The sequence below is a fragment of the Dermacentor albipictus genome, chromosome 7 (genome assembly GCF_038994185.2).
Source record: "Dermacentor albipictus isolate Rhodes 1998 colony chromosome 7, USDA_Dalb.pri_finalv2, whole genome shotgun sequence".
NCBI lineage: Eukaryota > Metazoa > Arthropoda > Arachnida > Ixodida > Ixodidae > Dermacentor > Dermacentor albipictus.
Genome location: NC_091827.1, coordinates 136,639,484 through 136,660,724, shown reverse-complemented (window position 1 = coordinate 136,660,724; position 21,241 = coordinate 136,639,484). Strand labels below are relative to the sequence as shown.

The 21,241-nt window shown below is 46.9% G+C and overlaps 1 protein-coding gene and 1 long non-coding RNA gene across 2 annotated transcripts; both read right to left on the bottom strand.

Annotated features, from left to right (window-relative positions):
- Positions 1-679: 679 nt before the first annotated feature.
- LOC139047929 (uncharacterized) lies at positions 680-12,132 on the bottom strand. Its single transcript, XM_070522106.1, has 4 exons — positions 11,952-12,132; positions 11,088-11,814; positions 1,217-1,359; positions 680-906 (listed from the first exon to the last, which is right to left on the bottom strand). The coding sequence occupies exons 1-4, from the start codon at positions 12,130-12,132 to the stop codon at positions 680-682; spliced, it is 1,278 nt and encodes a 425-aa protein (XP_070378207.1).
- A 5,411-nt stretch (positions 12,133-17,543) lies between these two features.
- LOC139047622 (uncharacterized) lies at positions 17,544-20,063 on the bottom strand. The gene is made up of 2 exons (XR_011507268.1): positions 19,356-20,063; positions 17,544-17,795 (listed from the first exon to the last, which is right to left on the bottom strand). It is a non-coding gene; the product is annotated as an uncharacterized lncRNA (long non-coding RNA).
- Between the last annotated feature and the right edge of the window lie 1,178 nt (positions 20,064-21,241).

Genomic DNA, 21,241 nt, shown 5'->3' with positions numbered 1-21,241 from the left:
AATTTTTCTCAGGAGTAAGCCAGGTTTCTTGTAAGATTATGACGTCAGGATTAAGATGAGCTGTTAAGCAATATAAGTCTGTTGAAGCAGAAAACAGGGAACGACAGTTCCACTGTAGCACCTTTAAAGAAGCTATGGTGATGATCTAACTGATAAAGTTACTTCAGCGACTACCGTCGCAATGAACTTTCTTGGATGCCAGAATGAGAAATTGGATTACCCTTTTTGTTTTTGGTATATGGACAAGAAGCAGTTACTGGAGACCCAGTTCGTTTTTGCGGCCTGATATCATGACCTGTTTCCATGTCGACCTGCGAGTCTGACTGACGCGAAGAACAAGGATCGGATCCAGGAAATGTTGGGTCCGATGTGGTACTCGGCACCAGGACTGAACTGGCTACCTGTTCTGCAGCACAAGCAATTGATTTTGTGATTTGAGTTGCAGCTGTTTGCAATAGCTGTGTCATCTGCGCAGTAAACACCTGGGAAAGACAGTCGGTAACACTTGTGACAATATGTTGCATAGCCTTTGTCATTGCTTTTTCTACGGCCGATTCAATGAGCTTCGACAAGTTTTCTTCCTGTAAAGTAGATTGCCTCGCAGTGACGCCAGCGTATACAAAGGCTCTTTCCTTGACGACTGTAATAGCTTCTCGCCGCGAACATCGTCGCCTGTCAATTACCTCGAGTACCTGTATTTCGTTAGCTCTAGCCGAGCAGTTTGCATAGTCAGCCGCATGGTTTCCTCCACATAAGCAGCAAGTTTCGGCTTCAGCTGTGCACTCATTGGGAGAATGATCGGCACCACAGGCACGACAGCGTCCATTTGATTTGCAGCCTCCTGCACTATGGCCAAAACGCCAACAGTTCCGACACTGAAGTGGACGGGAAGCGAGAGGTTCCACTCTAAAAATAAGCGGCCACACTTTCAGTTCAGAAGGGCAGGACATGCCACCAAACGTAGCGATAACTGATTCTGTGGCCACTTTTTCTCCATTTACCAGTCGGTTACACCGATATATAGCTATGACGCCAGCATCAGACAGTTTCTCCAGAGTCTCAGTTGGGATCAATCGAGAGTCTACGCCCCGGACAATGCCTTTAGTGCATGCTAGATGAGGAGGAATAAACGCACTCACCGGGACAGATGCAAAAGTCTTACACTTTAGGAGGTCTGCGGCACAGGTCGAATCTGATGACTTACAGAATATCCCACCTCTTCCAAATTGTCGGACATCGCTTATCAACTGGAAATGACTCGTCATGGCCTGGAGCTCGGCCTGAACAGCTTGTGGGTTGTTCAGCCGGATGAATCCACCGTTCGAGGGCACCAGCGCAACAGGGATGCTGCTAACACCGCTGCGGAAGAAAGATTGCAAAGGCAAATCATCAAGGGAAAGGGAGGCTGACCAAGGGCTAGGCCCTTGCCCAGGAGAGTTTTTAGACATCAGTGTTGTTTCAATCACGGATAAGTCCTACAAAAATAAGATAAGTAAGATAACTAGGTCAAATCCACCCAAAACTCAGCCAAACCACCAAGTAAGTTCCAGCTTGGGCACACCGGGGCGGAGATCGAACGCCGAGCACCGCCGAGCCGCACAGCTCCGGTTTGAACGGATGGCGACGCTATCTCAAGCGGGGCCACGTCGTCTTTTTCCTCCTCAGTGCAGCCACACTGTGGCGGCTGTCCCATAGCCATATCTGCAAACAAGCTGTAAAGTGTTCTGATAATTGCACAGTTTACACAGTTTATTTTCATTTCATATTCTAACGTCCCAACTGTGTTTGTTAATCTGTTCATGTGGCAAGCAATGTCTTCGGGGTTGTATATTCAGTTCATTTTAAGAACATCTCTTCAGGCATGTGGGCACCAATGTGTGTGCTATTTCTAACATGCTTTATCAGTGCCTCAATTGGATTTCTGTACGGTATATGATGATCTCTATCTGGGTTTAAAAGACTGATACATCATCCTATTTGGTCCTGTAGGCAGCACAGTGAGATCTATCTGCTGCCTACCAGTCTGGTAAAGAGTTCTATGGGTCAGGTAGGAATATATATCAGACTCATCGAAGGACCCGTACAACTTATACATATTCCTAACAGACTTGTAGAAATTTCTATCAGTCTTTTCGCTAGGGGAGTACTTAATTTGGGCGCGATCGGGGATCGTTCGGAGCGCGCATTCGTTTGTGCCGCGAATTGATTGGCCCATACTGCGCCGACTTGGCGCGGCTAACGACATAGGCGCGGAGTTAAAACTCCCGGTCCCAATGCGGGAGTAGCCTGCTCTATGGGGCCTTGCACCCCGTAGCTCACAGGACCTTTCAGTAAAGTTATTCCACCTATCCATCCAATCGAACGCGCGCTCCAAACAACGATCCCCTAAGGGCGCGATCAGTTCATTTATGGTTCATTGATTGATTTGCAGAAGTTTTTCACGCGTGTTTTAAGTGATTTTGTATATCGAATTCTGATTATATCGAACTATTTCGCAATCACCGCGCTGTTCGATAGATCGAGGTTTGACTTTATAGCCATCAGTGTGTCTAAAATAGAGATCATTCCGGGCTGAAAGGCCTTAGGTGTTACCTGCACATAAAACTTTGCCTTTCGTATTATATTTATTCTGAAAAAGCAAGAAAAAATCAAAAGCTGCATTGGCCTCTTAATATCTTGAGCACTTATACTGCAATGACATGTTCAAATATTTTTTTCCACATGAAAAATAAGACAAAACGAGTTCATAAAGGTAATCATGGGATCCGGTGTAGCCGTAATGTTTTGCACATCATTGCGACAGTGCACTTTGTAGCCCTAATGCATGGACGCTATGTGCAATCCACACATGTACTTGTACTACCTAATGTTTATGTGTTTTTTGTGTTCATCATATTGAGCCTCGTGGCTTAGCATATTGAGGCAACACTTCCAGTTTCTTTGTTCCATTACATATATTCCACCTACTGCAACAATGCCTCTATGAAGCTGCTGGCTCTTTTAATATGTGAATAAACAAAAATAAATTTCACGTGAAATTTGATTATCATCACAGCACTTTTAGGAAAGCGGTATCTGGCAAACAACACCTTCTTTCCAATATACATAATGTGTCTTATGTTTTCTTGCCTTGCCTTTTATCAGTGAGTGGGTTGCTGATTTTACACATGCTGATTTTGACAGAAGTGAACCCTTGCATTAGTCACAGTCCTTGTGTGATCTCTCTGCAGATACCCAGCTGGCTTTGCCTACTTCCCACACGCACCACTGGCTGACAAACATCAAGCCAGGCCAATCGAGCACAGGGATGTGCCAAGACGAATTTGCTTCGGCCGAGGCTCCCAAGTTGCGTGGCACCAGCAGAGACCACCGTCCACTTCTCGAACACCACGAGACCTTGACATGAGGGACGTGGCAGAGGCACTGGACACTTAGTTTGCCGAGTGCATGCATACCATCATGTACTATGTGGCTCTGCTACTTTGTTAGAGACAGACAGTCTGCGACGTGCATCTCTCCTAAGACGACAAGGTGTGCCAAACATTTCGACAGTACCCTGTGGGTTCTGTAAAACAACATCTTGCTGCCTTGTAACACATGCCATATTAAAAGCTGAACTTTGTTTCCATTAGGAAAAATTCGCCACTGCTTACGTGCATGTGTGATTGGAAAAGCATTGTAGTGCCTTCGGCAAAATGTCTTTTTCCACACGTTCCTTGTCTGCGCAAGCTCTCACTCATTCTAACCGTGCCTAGGTAAAGCCAAATCAAAACGCGCCAGGTGTCTCGTCTAAATGCACCCATGAGGAGTTCATAATTAGGACCGCTCAGCGGCGTTCATAATGGGTTTTATTTTATGCACTCATTTTACACACTCGTGGTGGTGCCACCTCCTCATCATTGGATGTTCCGTCACATTTGTTTCGTTCTCGTGTGCAACGAACAGACTGGACAGCTGGGTTGTCAAGAAGCAAAATCACCCACGCCTTTATTCTGCATCGTTATTTATAGTGGAAGGTGGAAAGGTTTAGTAACAGTGAGGGGCGGGTATATGCACGTGACAATCGTGCATGTAGATAGCACATGCACTTTCATGAGATATGATACATCCTCTTTCCAAACAGTAATTGCATGAGGAAATTAATACCGCTGGCTCGTCTGCTGGAACTGCTGGTCATCACCCAGACGCTCTGGCTGCCGCGTCTGTCGTTGGCTGCGTCGCAATAGTTGAGGCGACGGCTGTTGAGCTACCACGGGTGAGGCTGCAGTAGTAGTTGACGCCACACCTTGAAATGCGGTCTGGTTGTCGGTCATATCTTCGTCGTCTGATGAGCCCACCTCATATGATTCCTTCGTCGCCAGAAGATGCCGACGGTTGCATCTCGGCACAGTATTGTTCTCGGTGCGCACATAGAAGGATCGTGGGCCGGCCGATCCGACCACCTTGTCTTTCCTGGCCCATGATGTTCCATTCAAGCGTACCGCGTCATTGTTGCTGAGGCCTGGTAAGGTGCGCCTATGACGACTTCTCTGACAGTGTTTCTTGAGTCGCCGACATTGGATTGAAGTCCGGCAATGGTGTGCGCAGCCGCCTTCGTTGCAGCAGTTTTCAAATTCAAGTTTATTTACCAGACAATATGCTGGAAGGTCCGCTGGGCTAAAAGCCGTAAAAACGGCTTGACGGGGCCCAGGTAACCGTTACATGGCAGCGGCTATACAAGGTGCGGACGAAAAGGACTAAGATACACTGTTACAAAGGCAAAAATGAAAAAGATGCAGACTACAATGCATAATATAACATTCATAAATCACGTAAATACACTTGCATGTCAATCTACACTACAATACACTTGCACGGCCATCTTCAACAGGACTCGCCCTGTAATTAAACAGGCCCAGCCAAAAACACTCTCCGGCAGCTTTTGTTTTCTTTAGAATACGTTTCACCACCTGTACACCCTTCTCTGCGAACCCGTTTGATTGAGGATACTGCGGGCTTGATGTCACATGTTTGAAGTCGTAACGCTTTGCAAAAATAATAAACTCTTGGCTGCTAAACTGTGGGCCGTTGTCTGTACAAACGTCGACTGGGAGGCCGTACCTTGAAAATATTTCACTCAGCCTATCGATAACAGCACTGGCTGTTGTCTCGGGCAGTAGCGCTACCTCAGGGAAATGGGACATCGAGTCGTATGCGCACAAATAATCCCTTCCCGAGTACTGGAAAAGATCGATGCCGATGCGGTACCATGGCTGCGTAGGAGTAGGTTGCATGATTAAAGGCTCCGATGGCTACTTATAAGCATATATCTTGCATGTTGGACATCTTTCAATCAAGGACTGAATGCCCGAGTTTATGTTCGGCCAATAGACCATTTGTCTTGCTCTAGCTTTGCACTTTACCTGGCCCAGATGGCCTGCGTGGATCCGTTTCAATATGTCGCCGCGCATGCTTCTGGGTATGACTACTTTCGTCCCTTTCAATAACATGCCGTTTACTACGGACAGCTCGGCGGCCACTGGTTTAAGAGGGCCGTCGACAGGTACTCCCTTCGCAAGCTTTCTTAACACAGTGCCAAGATCTGGATCGAGAGCCGTTTCCTGTGCAAGTTTTCTAGCTGTCGTTTCACTTACGAGTGCTGATACGACCGTGACGGCATGGATCTCGATGTCACTCCTGTCTAAAGCTGCCTTGAGTCCCGAAACAAGTGATCGGGACGGCATATCGGCAAGGACCATTTGTTTTCCAGAAATAAATGTTAGCGTGTAGTCATATTTCATCAATCTCAAGAAAAATCGTTGCACTCGGGTTGGCATATCACTTATGCCTTTCTTTGAAACAGTGATCGAGAGTGACCACAGTGGACTGTGGTCTCTCTCGAGGATGAGGGGGCGGCCATAAACAAAATGATTGAACTTTTCGCAACCGAAAGCTAAAGCCAACGCCTCTTTTTCAATCTGCGAATATCTTTGCTCCGATTCTGTCAAAGCTCTTGACGCGTAGGCGACCGGCTGCCAGCAGTCTCCATGACGTTGCAGGGGCGTTGCACTAACACCACTCGAGAGGCATCTGCAGTTACTTTTGTCTCCAGACTCGGATCAAATATAGCAAGCAATGGTGCATTACTTAAATCCCGACATATAGCCAGCCATTCCTTTTCGTGGGTTGGTGTCCAATCAAAGATGACGCCCTGTTTAAGGAGCGATCGTAGAGTAGACGTACGCTGCGAGAGTGACGGTAGGTACTTGCTGAAGTAGTTAACGACTCCCAGCAGTCTTTGTGCCGCTAATTTGTCCTGAGGTTTTGCCATTTTTAAAATACCGTCAACGAGATCTGCATTTGGCCTAATGCCCTTGTCGCTCATGATGTCACCCAGGAACAGTACTTCTTGCAGGCCAAAGCGACACTTGGATGCATTGAAGGCCTGCTTTTTCAGCTGCTTCTAATGCTCTGCGCAGCCTCTCATCGTGTTCAGCCCTGGTCCCTCCCCAGGTTAGCACATCGTTACGTGCACCAAGCAGGCCATCAAAAACCTCGTTAAGGGCTTTTTTAAACACTTCGCTAGCCGAAGCTATACCGAACGATAGTCAAAGAAAGCGATAGCGGCCGAAGGGCGCCACGAATGTGCATATCTTCGATGATTGTTCGTCTTATGCGATATGATGAAATCCCTCATTTGCGTCGAGACGCGAAAAACATTTGCGCCTGGGAAGAGGCACTCCGGAGCCCATCGCTCCAGACACAACTAGAGGCAATCCAGAGGGCCCGAGAAAGGGCGGAACATCACGGCGTTCCTGCCCCGACTTGGACGCGGACAGCGGCTTCCGCGGGTCCCCGATAGGGGCCTCCACTGAAGCTCCTCAGGATCAAATAAAGTTCATTGTCTGTCTGTCTGTCTGTCTGCTAAGTCTGCCTCAATATCCCTTCTGCGCGGCATTTGGTAGTGCTCCCTCTTGATGTTTTCGTTGATGCGTCTTGGGTCCATGCAGACTCGCAATTTGCCGTCTTTCTTTAGTACAATGACATGGGGACTTACCCAATCTGTGGGGCTGCTGACCTTCTGGATGATGCCTTCCTTTTCCATTCTGCCTAGTTTAGTACGGAGAGGCTCTCGCAGGGACAGGGGCACTCTACTAGCTGGCTGGACGACTGCTGTATCGTATCTTGGGCGCCGAGCGCCACACGTGTTCCGCGCAAGCGCATCGTATGTCAAAACGCATGCACCATGTGCATGCTATGCAAACAACTTATCTGTTCATGATAAAAAGACACACCCCTTCCTCAAACCTATATATGTACACATGTGCAATGAATCGGGGTTCTTTCCCCCACTGCCCCGGCCCAGCATGTTCGTCTTCCTAGACGCTACGATACAACTGGCACGGCATCCTTGTGCAGCGCAATCTTGTATTCACGCGGGGCGCGCCCTGTTCCATGAAAAAGACGTGGGAACTCCTTCACAAATGCTTCGGTGTTGCTCGTCGTCACGCAGTCAACAGCGCGCTGTACGATTCCTAGCTTCTCGCTGGTTTCTAAGTCTAAAATAGCGCTGTGGTCCTTCTTTACCACAAAAAAACTTGCGCACGCCTCGCGGTCGCCAATCTTGACTGCCGCTGAAAACTTCCCGACATGCTTGATCATGTTGCCCCATAGGATCTCAGAACGGCGCAACTGGGCATCAGACTGGTCATCTTGTACTTTCGAAGTATTGAAAGTGGCAACAGGTTTGCCTGCTGTTGTGTCGGCAGCGGCAGGCAAGCGGGGGGCCCCGACCAGCGAACGCGTGGCTAACGCCGGCGCAGTGAAGGAGACTCGGAGCGAACTGCTCCCGATGAAAACCGGAACGAAGACTCGGCCGAGCCACGGCCGTTTATTGCTAATAAAGGCTTCACACGCCAGATGACACCTCCCGATTGGTCCAATGCTCGTCACATGACAGAAGGGGGGTGCGCCATCTAGCTAAACAACTACAAAACATACATGTGCGATGACACATAGATCTGACAGGGGGCGACACTATACTACATCATCCCCCCCTGGAAACAAAGTAAACATACAGTGAAACGCGCACACAAGACGCGCACTTAAGTCCAAAGGCGATTTCAGTTCATTCCCCCCCACGTTCACACACGTGCACCAGTTGCACACAAAGCACGCACTTAAGTCCACAACAAATTCAATCCGTCCCCGCCCAAGTTCACATACACGCGCACCAGTCTTGGGCACCAAAACACAGGCAGTCACTCAAAGTCCAACAAGGAAAACGGCACAAAACTCACTGCACCGTAACAAGAAACACATTTTACCTGTGTGAACGAAAAATGTGAACTGCCTCCTAAATGTCACAACGAGGCCCCTAGCCGTGACATTTCGAAGACGGCAAAACACTCTACATTCAAGAAACATAATCGTAAAGCCACGGAGGCCGTTTTTTGGCACGATGAGGACGCGTGCGTACCTCAGAAGAACTTTGGGGGTTACGACGCGTTTCGGTCGACATTAAAGACCCAGTCGTCCCACTACTATTGCCCTCCCCCTGGTTGGAAAGTTGAATGTGGTTGTCGCTCAAAGCTGGAGAGGGTTGCCCAGGAAGCCCCTCTCGAACTCCCAACAAGTCCTGGGATGCTACCGATTCCCCCACGGAATCAGAAACTATTGCTGATTGTGTAGACTCGGAAGCGATACAGCCAGATGCACTACTTAAGCGATGCCTATGAAAGGACGATGTCACGCCAGACGAGTAATTGGAATGACTATCCAGGTTTGAATACGAGTACCAAAAATCTTGATCAGTCGTGGACAATGTACTATGGTTTGAATTATCTACTACTTTGGTTAACTTAGACGCATTCCACGTCTTCCCATCACTGAGTACAAAAGAGGATGGTCCTACATGGGCCTTAACTGTACGAGGTAAACTGTACTTAAAAAATCCTTTCTTGGCAAGTTTTACTTTGACGGTGTCTCCCACCTTGATACGAGTTGCCTGAGCACCTCTACGTTTGTCTACATACTGTTTAGTGTGCCGCTGTTTCTGCGAGACTATCTCGCGAACTTGCGGAAGAGAACTGTCCTGAACCGTTATGTGCTTATGCAACCTGAAGTTGCTAATATCTATCTTTGAACGAGGTTGACGACCATGAAGTAGGAGAGCTGGGGAGAGACCCGTTGTAGCATGTGGCGTAATCCTATAAGAACCCAATAATTCTGAAATGCATTTCGAAGCATCTCGACCTTCAAGCCTGGCTACCTGCAGGCGTTCCTTAATGACTCGGTAGAACCTTTCTATTAGACCATTTCCCTGAGGATAATAGTTGGAGGAGAAAAAATGAGTGATTCCTTTTTCCTTTAGGTAATCTTGGAATCGTTTTGAGACAAACTGTGGACCATTGTCTGTAACTATAGAGTCTGGCAACCCTTCACGGTTGAAAGCCCAGTCAAGAAGCTTAATGACATCATCTGTGGAGATGGAATTAGTACCAAGTACTTCTGGCCACTTTGAGTAGTAATCAACAAGGGTGACTAGATACCTAGGGTAGGACGTGTTTAATGGGCCAATGATGTCCATTCCCAATTTCTGCCAAGGCCCGTTCGGCCATTCAACTGGTTACAACGGAGCTACATGAGGCTTTGCAGACTTGTCTGCCAGCTTACATACATGACAATGCTTTACATACTGTTCAACAGTGCTATCCATCTGGGGCCACCAATAGCGTTCACGAAGAAGCTGCTTAGTACGTACTATGCCCTGATGATTTTCATGTGCCAGCTGTAGAAACGTAGGTATTAGGACACTGGGTATTACCACACGATCACCACGCATGAGTAATCCATCTACAAACGCCAATTCTTCATACACATGAAAGTAAGCTATTAAAGCATTGTCTATGTTTTAGAAGGCCAACCCTCTGCTAGGCATTTACTGACCTTCTGAAGCGTCTCATCTGTACTCGTTGCAAGTTGCACTGTTTCCTTGTCAACGAGTGATGTGACCAAGGATACTACTTCTTCCTCCTGAACTATATTCAGCGAATCCTTTACTGGAAGTCTAGACAAGGCATCAGCGACTAGGTTTTCTGATCCTTTGCAATATTCAATCTGAAAGTTGTAATACAGGAGCCTGGCTGACCATCTTGAAATGCGAAGAGGTCGACGACCTGAGTCGCCAGCGGACAGTAATGCAACTACTGCTTGATGGTCAGTTCGAAGAGTGAACCGTCTACCCCAGAGGTAAACATGCCTATTTTCACATGTGAACAGACATGCTAGCGCTTCACGCTCTCCTACAGAATACTTTCGTTCAGCTACAGACAAAGTTCTAGATGCAAAAGCTAGTTTCTAGCTTAGAACCATATGGTTGCTGTAACACAGCACCAACACCAACATCAGATGCATCAGTCGTGACTACCACAGGCAATTCAGGGTTGAAAATCTTAATGACAGGGGAACATGTAAGATGAGCTTTCAACTGATTGAAGCTATGTTGTGCATCATCAGACCAAGCAAAATTTTGCCTTTGCCTGAGCATGAGGCGAAGCGGTTCTACAAGTTCTGCATAATGATCAATGAACTTGGCATAGTAACCAGCTTATCCTAAGAAGGATTGCAATGACTTAATATCTGTAGGAGCAGGCGCATTCAGTATTGCTTTTACCTTGCTCTCTGTAGGCGAAATGCCTTCAGCTGAAATTTTATGGCCCAGAAAAGTCAGTTCTCTCACAGAGAAGACACATTTTTCATTCAGTTTCATACCACTGTTTGAAATGCAAAGCAAGACTTCTCTTAAGTTAGCATCATGCTCGGGTTTTGTCCGACCCCATACCAAAATGTCCTCAAGGTAACAGACAACATTCTTACAACTCTGCAAGATTTGTGACATCATTTTCTGAAACACTGCTGGCGCGGATGCCAAGCCAAAACAGACACGCTTGAACCTGAATAAGCCTTCATGAGTTATGAATGTAGTGAGATCTCTACTACCTTCTTCCAGTAACAGCTGGTGGTAAGCAGATGCTAGATCCAGCTTAGAAAAATATGTGGCACCATGAAACATTTGCAATAGCTCTTCTACGTGCGGCAAAGGATACCCATCAATGACAATTGCCTTATTCGGTTCCCGTAGGTCAACACAGAGCCGGATGGCTCCATCCTTTTTGAGCACCACGACGAGTGGAGACACCCATTCAGAAGCCTCGACGCGCTCGATGACGTCGCAGTCCTCGAGACGTCGCAGTTCATTGGTCACCTGGTCACGGAGAGCCAGGGGTAGTCTGCGCAACTTTGAAGATACTGGTTTCATACCTTGCCGCCGATGCATTCGGTGCACGAAGTTTTTGACGAGTCCCAACTCGCCACTGAAGAGGTGATCAAAACCCGGAGGCACACCTGTTGGGCTCTGTACTGGAGGAAGCGTAGCCAGGCAGCATGTCAGCGACGTACCGTCGATTTGTATCCCCAAGCGCTGGATGGCGTCAAGACCCAGCAGTGATGTTCCTGTAGATGTCACATGGAACGTGACTGAGCACGACCTTTGAAGAAACTGGACACTGGCTTGGAAAAGGCCTTGAATGTCGATGCGTTGCCTGGAGAAATTCCTCAAGTCCACTACTGTTTTTGACAGTCTGTGCTGTCGACCAAAGTGCTTTCCAAAATCCTCAGCCGTCATCAATGAGACAGACGCTCCTGTGTCCACGAACAGCTGCATGGCGACGTCGTTAACCACGACCGGGACTTGTAAATCCCTTTTAGCTTCCAAAGTGCTCACCGTCAAGACAGACGCGGACGGCTGTCCTGCGGAAGTTGAAGACAGCGTCTCTGCGGAAGAGGCGTGCTGAACAGTACGGGTTTTTCAGCATACTGATGTAAAATGGCCCAACGTGTGGCAGGCGTTGCACCGCCGGTTCCTTGCAGGACAATTCCTGTATGTGGCAATATGCTTGGTGCTGCCACACCGATCGCATGTACTACGGTCGAAATTAGGGTCCTTTGCATCCTGTGCTTCATTGCGGGTCCCGGAGGAGCCTCGCGGAAAATGTCGATCATCTGGGCGGCCTCTTGGAAGACGTCGGCCATCTTGGCGGCTCCTCGGAAGAAGTCGGCCATCTTCATGGCCTCCCGGACTGCGTCGGCCATCTTGGCGGCTCCGCGAAAGAAGTCGGCCATCTTCATGGCCTCCCGGACTACGTCGGCCATCTTGGCGGCTCCCCGGAAGAAGTCGGCCATCTTGGCTCGTCGACGGAGCGCCAAGTTGAGCTGCCTCGATTCTCTGTATTTTCTCCGAGTCGAATGCGCGCTTCGGTCGATGCAGGGCTTCTAACGAGCGTCAAATTTCTTCTGCATTGTCCAGGGACAGGGTTTCGCCATGAACCAGTAACTTTTCGCGAACGCTGACGTTCGCTATCCCTTGTATGATTTGGTCTCGGACGCGCTCGTCATAGCTTGTGCCGAAGTTGCACTGTACCGCCTTCTCCTTCAATGCGGTCACAAATTCCAGGAATCCTTCTCCCTCGAACTGCTTTCGACTGGCGCATTCGTGCCTTTCTGCCAGGACATTTGTTGACGCGGCGAACAGCCGGTCAAGCCGCTGCAACAGTCTCGGAAACTCTGACGCTGGCGGGACCACATCACTTGACGTTGACGCTACGCCGGTCGACTGCCTTGCTGCTTCGCTTGAAGCTGACGCTGCGCTGGTTAACTGCCTTGCTGCTTCCTGCTCCTCGGCTGCAAAGTACTTCCGTTGTCCGTCACGCCCGAGAGCGCTGACGAGCGCGGACGCCCGTCGCGCGTCCGTCCAGTCGCCACCGCCGGCCGCTTCGAGGTGGGCCTGAAAAATTTTTTTCCAGCGATACCAGGGAATTAAGGGTTGGCCGGGCACTTCAAGAAAAACGGGAAGGTTTGCACTGCTCAGCTCTGACCTGATAGCACAACTCTGGGCCGTCCAGCGAGCCGAGGAAGCCGCTTCGAGACAAGGTCTCGGAACCGCGTCCGCGGCGGGTGCCCAGACCCACTAAAAGACGCCGGACTCAAATCTTGCTGATTTGAAATTAAAGTTTACGCTCTCTCTCTCTTGCCGTAAAAGCCATGCCGGGTAGCGTGCAGGAGACAGTGCAGGAGGCAAGCCGGAGCTCGCCGCAGGAATAGGCAAGGAAGAACAAAGGGGGCGAGAAGGCCTAGGCTCGGAAGCCTCGCGACGCCAAGTGCGTCGGCGGCGTTTGCAGGCCGTGCCGACACGTAAAGGACGCTTCACTTACGAAGCTCGTTGGTTTCCCGGGGCTTCGGTCGGAACTGCTGCGGGAATCCCATCCTCGTCGCCAAAAGATGTGTCGGCAGCGGCAGGCAAGCGGGGGGCCCCGACCAGCGAACGCGCGGCTAACGCCCGCGCAGTGAAGGAGACGCGGAGCGAACTGCTCCCGATGAAAACCGGAACGAAGACTCAGCCGAGCCACGGCCGTTTATTGCTAATAAATGCTTCACACGCCAGATGACACCTCCCGATTGGTCCAATGCTCGTCACATGACAGAAGGGGGGTGCGCCATCTAGCTAAACAACTACAAAACATACATGTGCGATGACACATAGATCTGGCAGGGGGCGACACTATACTACACCTGCGATCGTGTGTCCACCTTAAAGGTGACGTACTTGCTGTCAAGGCATGCGTTCACATGCCAGTCTCGTTCTCTGCTTGCGCTGCTGCTGGTGACATTCAGCACTTCGGAGTCGTCGTTCTGATGCTGCACTTCGTATACACCTTTCCACTGAAGCCCGCTTGGGCTCCGCCATACTGCGCCGCTAGCGACGTCTGACGGCGACGCCATCTTGGGCTGTTGGCTCTCCAGGCTTTCGGTCCAGCCGCGCACACTCAACGTAACGTGTGATATTCCCTCTCGTTTTCGTTCTATGTAAGCCTTGCGGAAACGTAGGCTTGATTAATTTGTACATCTCCTGGGCCTAGATCACTGACACAAAGGCTAGCATCGCCAGTGTTTCGCGTGTTCTGGTGTGGGTGCACGTACCGTGCGCGCTCTACGTGCGTGCTCACGCTCCGGATGGCGCCGTCATCTGCACAGTCGGCCACGCCTTGCGCTGGTGCGTCTAAGGAACCCGTTGACTTGGGAGGTAAGACCACTCACTATGTTCCCGATTTATTTCACCGCTTTGATGTTCACGACAGCGTCGTATTGACAATTCTCCAAGCGAGCACGATGAAATGGCATGCTCGCACTAGGTCTCCTTGCAAATTCAACATTGCGCCAGGGCAGATAGCCAAATGCCGCTACTTCAACGCTGTATAGCCGGCCGGTGGTGCAGAAGTTTTCCGCTGGCTCTGGTAAATCTTGAACTGCAATAGCGCCTTAATTCCAAGGCGAGCGCTCGCTGTTTCTTACGAGATCAGTTCTTCCGTTACGACGTCGTGCTTCGCATGTTTTCGGAGGCATTCAAAATCGGTGGTTTATTGAAGCTAATGAACGAAAGCTCGCTTTTGACTCGCAGCGATCTGCTCCAGCATGAGACCGAGATCTGCCGTTAGATTTTTCTCTCTTGCCGGCGTCGAATTGCTGCCGTACGGTGCAACGATCCGGATCGCGTTGGTTGAGCTCGCAGCTTAATTAGAGGGGGGGGGGGGGGGGTAGGCGACAGCCTACAATCGTGATCGAGAGGCTCAAACGCGATAGATGGATCGTGCATGTGTGGATCTGGATAGAATAAAATCGCCGTTCAAAGCGCCCGTGTGACAGCATTAGAGTTGCAAGCAGTAAGTCATGATTTATGACATAGTTGTAGACTGTCGTTGCTGTTATTGCCTTCATCATTTTTCACCAGTTGTCATGTGCAATTAATGAATGCAAATCGTTATCCATCTAAGAACACCAGCAAACCTATCTTAAGCTTCATTTTGTTGTTCTGGCTTTATTTCTAGATGGCCGCAATTATGACCATCCTGACCTGGTGAAGAGATGGCTAGACGACATGCGAGAGTGGCCTGCAGTGAGAGCCCCGGATATCATTTTTCATCTATTGAATTCCAAGGTATGCGACCTGCAGGCTGTAAAGAGTTACAGATCACTGGAGTCGTACAACTATTTCCAGAGTGGCTGGGTTGGAAAACTGTTCGTCCACTGCATTGACCTGGAGCTCAGCTATGTGAAAGGGGAAGTGTCTCCATCGCAAGCTCTCAGTTGCACTCCCCGTACTGCGTGGGTTTGTGCAAAAAAAAGTGGGGAGGTAATCACAGCTGGCTGCACATGTATGGCTGGCCGTGGTAAAGTCTGCAGCCACGTTGGAGCCATTTTATGGAAAATTGATATGGCAGTTTGTCAAGGGTTGACAACCAAGACGTGCACTGACCAAACAGCAGCCTTGAACTCGGGCACAAAGCGAAATGTTCAGCCTGCTGTGCTTGAAGATATAGACTTTCATCTGGAGCAAGGCACTGTAGATCCTCAGCCTGCGGGGTGTTCAAGGCCAACGTTCGTGCCACCAACAGAAGAAGACATACGAAAGCTGCATGAAGAGTCGCCATTTCCTGACCTTTTCACCATTCCTGGTACGTATTTCAGATGCTACACTACTGTCATATGATGCACTACTAGTGGGAATTTAATGAGTACATGAATGGCAGCACTTTGGTTTTATATAGGATAGGCATGGACAAAAAATTGTCCCTTCAGCCAAATTATGCAATCAGCAGTGATATGAAAGTATTAATCTGTTTATAAATTATTAGGAGCTTGCTGTGCACTCATACTCGTACTTACCATAAAAGTATTGACATTTTGTAATTGCAGGTGTTTATTGTAAACGCGACTATGATGAGAGAATGTGGATAGCTGAAATGTTTTTTGTTCCGCAAGCAGCGATAAAAACCCAGTGTCTGGATGAAGCACTGCAATGTGTCTGCAATTTACCGCCTTCATCATAAGATAGCTTGTACTAAGCGGGGATTACATTTTTTATGCAGAGGAGGAAACTTGCTATCTCAGTGCTCCAGAAGTTTTGTTAAAGCAAAAGAGGTATTGAATATGTGTTGTGTGCTGTGTCATACAACGTTCCTGTTTTGCTGAGAACACTATTTTGGATAGACGAATTTATTGGCCCTTGTGTGATGACTGGAATATATAATTTGAAATGGTCATCTTGTAATTGATTGCACTGCATGGACAAGTGCAGCTACAATTTCTGTCTTTCAAGGGCAGCAATAACTTGGAAATGAAGCATAGAGCTGTTCAAACAACCACTACCTTATAGTAGCATACCTGATTGGAAAATCAAATTTGTACATGTGGAAGCTGTGGCTCTGCAAAAAACTTTCAACGCTGTTGTGCGATATCCTTGATAAAATCAAATAACCTAAAAATTTGTCATGCCTTTGTATTGCTACTTGTTAATCTGCACAGCATGGCACATTTGCCTAACTCACTAGTTATTGTAGTGGTATTGACGAGATGATGTTGGTTGGTTACGTAGTACCATTATCTTTCACTGTTTTCGTGCAGCTACACTCCTGTACGAAACACTAAATGCGCCTCCACGGCAACAGCATCTTGCAGCGGATATTCTTGTAGACAACACGCATGGTGACCACACAGGGGACAATGCTCTGAATGGCTGTGCATTGTGCTGTGCGTTTTATGATAAGTATGTAGCCTTATCTACAGCAGCTGCTGCTACTCTCAGCTTGAAGACTGCCAACCAGTCTTCTGAGCTGTGGATGGTTTCTCGCAGACTGCGCCTCACTGCGTCAAATGTAGCCAAAGTGCCAAAAAAGGAAACAACCGCAGGAAAAAAAGCTGCAACAAGAATGCTTTGCCCTGTGTTCTCTGGCAATGCAGCCACAAAACATAGAAAATAAATGGAGGCAGTAGCCCGCGCTCAATTCTCGAAAAAAAAAACAGGTTTTTTAGTTAGAGAAGTCGGTACGTCAGTACACCAAAATCTTCCGTGGCTTTCGGCTAGCCCTGATGGCATGATTGACAATCCAAATGCCATTGTTGAAATAAAATGCCCATATGTGCATGACATCACACAGCTAATTGGGCAAGGAAAGTATGATGTCAGGCTAGGCCAGGACGGGACATTGTTCCTAGCTGAAAATGGGCCAAATGGCTATTACAGTCAGGTGCAACTTCAGCTGCTGTGCACTGAGAAGCCACTTTGCTTTTTTTATGTATGGAGCGCTCAAAGTGATGTGCTCATTAATGTCTCTTTTGACCCTGCCTACATAGCCAAAAATATGCCACGGCTAAAGAAATTTTACTTTGCTGAATTGCTTCCACGCATGGTAGACATACACAGTGATGGAAGTCTAGATATACCTAATGAGTACTCAACAATTTGTCAAATTTAAAACCATGCCAAATAAATAAATATGAGTGTAAGTACCTTTTAGTACTGCACTGGAGTACATGAAAAAGAGCATGGGGCATAGGAAATGTTGCAAATGACACAGCCATGCAGATTTGCAATCCACTTCCACTGTGCTCTTCTATCTCATTCAACACTTTAGCTGCACCGCAGAGTACAAGAATAGGATGCAAAGGTATAACATAAAACCAACACAAGCAAGTCTGTTTATTTTCCTAAGCACTTGGCTTCTTGATCAATTCGGACTTCATGTTGCAGAGTCCTGCACATACAAATACCATGTTGCTAATGCTTTTCTTTGACCGTATGGGAAGTGCTTGCTTAAAGATCCTGTAAGTCTTAATCCTGTTTATTGCACGCTCGACATGAATTCGAACAGATGCAATGCGTCTTGTGCTCGTCACCTCTTTGTCACTCAGTTGTGGTTTTCCTGAAATTGTAATGCAGAAGTTACCACTTATGCAACATGCCTAAGGATCAGTGTTCTCAATTTTTTTTTATAATCAGTGTATGATAGTTTTATACATGCGCTCATTTTTATGCAAGAGTGATCTTGCAGAAAGGGGCCCACAGACTCAGAAGCATGAGGAAGACCTACTATTATTTCCTTCTCTCCGCATAGTGTCTCTAAAGTATTTGATGTAGTAGTTCTGCGGAAACCCACAAGGTGGAGAGAAGTAATGAATAAAGGGAAAATCAGGCATCCACCTGTTCGTAGCAATTGCTACAAAGGAAGCCCATACGGGTTCCTCGAAAGAAAAGCCTCATAGTTGAAGAAAAATTCGTCCTGGTCCGGGACGAATTTTTTTTCACCTATGAGGCTTTTCTTTCGAGGAACCTGTATGGGTTTCCTTTATAGCAATTGCTATGAACGGGTGGATGTCTGATTTTCCCTTTATTCATTGTCTCTAAAGTAATAAGTAAACAGTCCATCTTTCCTTCAAGGTAGCACATGTAGCCTAGCTTCGAAGTCGACTTTCACTGCTCCTTTCTACAAAACCCTAAGCTCATCTTTAAAATGCTGTCAGGCAAGAGGCTAGAACTTCTTAGTCTCAGCAATGTGGATGCCACGCTGTCGCTGTTTTCACATACATGCCATGCAGCATCAATTCACTGAGAAAACACGTTCTGCTTGCTGTGCTTATGAAGTGATGTTTCATCATTACTCTTCAAATAAACAAGTGGTTCTAATATGCATCCAGGTCAACAGCTTAAATGAAACTATGCCATGATGAAACACAAAAAAGGCATTTTAGGTGTCAAAGCTAAAATATGCAGAAAAATCGAACGAGGCACTTATACGTCTTCTAAATGTTTGAATAAAATGGTGCCACACCCTTAATCTGTATATTAGCTAAGTAGGCAGGGTAGAGACAGCGGGGATAAAATATGAATTTTTCCTGAATATCCAGGCTCTAGTGATTACTTAAGCGCATGGAATCCATTACACTATATTCTAGGCTTTGTCCTATTTTCTTAAAATTTAGTGGCATGTGTAGTGGTACCAAAATACCACATGCTGTTATTGTGGTGTTACATATTGTGCCAATACAGAAAGCTAAATTTCTTGACATATTTTTACTAAAACCTTAAACAGCACAATATAGCATGTAAGAGGTACAAAACAAGCGACACACATTATAATACATGGGTAAGCTTCAGTTTCCTTGTGCACTAAGGCTGCAGCTGCTTCGTGCAATTCTAGTAAACACATGCATATGTATAGTATTAAAGCTGTAACCATTCACGTCAAGAGTTCTGAAAAAATGGCAGGTCAGCTTATCAGTATAAGGTACAGTACTTGCAGCCTCAGACGATAAAGGACCCTGAAGCAAAGCAAACATGCCCCTAGCTTTCTGCGCCATCTTTGTTAGGCCCCACCTTAAACCGCAATGCTTTGCACTTTTACTAACACCCCTTCATTCCACCCAGCAAAGCACTAGAGCTCTAATTAACAGCACAACAACAATGATAAATAAGAGCCCCATACCTTTCGTAAATGCCGGTGTGTTCAATCTAACGCCTTGTAGTTGCATTTCATCTGTGAGGGCGAAACCCGTCTGCCATCACAACATCGCCATGTACCAGGTAGTCGCTGATGCCACTGCTGTTGGTAATGAATTTGTCCGAGGCACGCCCTCCATAAGCTTTGGACACAAACATTATAAACCCATTTGGGGCAATTGCTACAAGAAACTTCACGGTGTTGTGTGCTTTGTAGCTGCTGAATGTTTGTGCCCTGGCCATTAGCTTTTTGGGGCGCTGCAAAAACACCTCTGTGCAGTCAAGAATGCATGTGGTGTCGTCATGCGTATTTTCAATGAAGGAATCTGGCATGCTGTTTTGAATGTGGGATTTTGGCAGCCAGATTACAACCTTCTTCATTATCTTGCAGAGCAGGCCGAGTATGTATGTCACGTGGTTGCTAACACTTGACACAGAGATTTGAAAAAGCCGTGCGAGGTGACCATACAATAGCCCAAGGCGAAGCCTCATGAGGCACAGTAATAACTGGTCAGAATGTGTTAGAACACTTGGCTTCTTTGCCAGGATTGAAACTGCTCTTACGAGCCTCTCAAACACGGTCTGGGATATACCAGTGTAGAATAAGATGTCGTCACTTGATAGCGATTTAGAAAATGATTTTCCATTGAACCCAATGGGGAGGTGCTGGACATATGTGTGGTCTTCATATGGATTGTCCTCCCACTGTGTCCATCGGTCGCACATTTGCACCTGTGGGCAAAAGTACATAAGCATTCAGAACCCCGCAGGCTTATTATGTTGAGTACATGGTTAGTATGAACCACATAAGTAAGTACTGGCAGATGGATATCAATCTAAAGAAGTCCGTTCTATTATCTATAACCAGAAAAAAAGCACATCAGCCTTCCAGTACAGCCTGAACAACATTCCTCTTGCATCTGTTCATGAGCTTAAGTACCTTGGCGTGACACTAACATCTGACTTCAGGTGCGATTCTCACATTAACAATATCACATCAACCGCAATAAGACTGCTATACTTCATTAACAGACGCCTTAAACTAGCACCATCTGAAACAGTTACTCGCATATAAAACACTTATAAGACCGGTTCTAGAGTACGCCAACACCGTTTGGTTCCCGTTTACTAACAAGATGATTAAAAAACTTGAAGGGGTACAGCGAAAAGAGCTGAGATACATATATAATAAACATTCCATCACAGACTCACCAACAGCATTGCTGAAATGGGGAGAACTTCTAACCATGGATAACAGAGCCAAGCTGGCTAGACTAAAAATCATGTATCAGTTAATACACAATCAACTCAAACTGCCAATTATGAAATACATATCAACGTCCTCAAATAGATTAACTCGTCATAAACTCACACACACATTAAGCGAATTTTCATTCCGCACTGATATTTTCAAATACTCATTTTTTCCAAGGGCGACAAGCGAATGGAATAATCTTAACACTGACAGCTCATCCTTAGATACGTTTGGTACCCTGATTACGGATCAACTATACGTATTGCAGCAATAATTCTTTTCATTATTTACGTAGTTCCTTGTTGCCTTGTTATTTTAACGGTGTTTGTGCTTGAATATAATTACGGCAATGATGCAATATATTTCTTGTTGGCATTATTGTAACCTTGATTGTTGCGTGACTTTTACTACCTCAATACTGACCCTGTAACTGGTTTCTGCAACTATAATTATTGTTGTCATATCCTCTTCGTTCTTGTTATTCTCTTGTATAATCATGTAATCAAATTGTTAAATGCCCAAATTCTTTATTGTATAAGATTTAGTATGTAACACCTTATACCATGTTCCTATGTATCACGTACAGCCCTTCCTGTTACAATCTGTGATGGGATTCA

Bases quoted from the DNA above. Each gene is read 5' to 3' on its own strand.
- LOC139047929 (XM_070522106.1), bottom strand. From the start codon at position 12,132: ATGGCCGACGCAGTCCGGGAGGCCATGAAGATGGCCGACTTCTTCCGA. The intron at 1,360-11,087 runs GTATCCTTTGCC...TTTCTTCCGCAG, and splicing joins AAGGCAATTGTCATTGATGG to CGGTGTTAGCAGCATCCCTG. The intron at 907-1,216 runs GTGGGATATTCT...GCTTATTTTTAG, and splicing joins TGTCCGACAATTTGGAAGAG to AGTGGAACCTCTCGCTTCCC.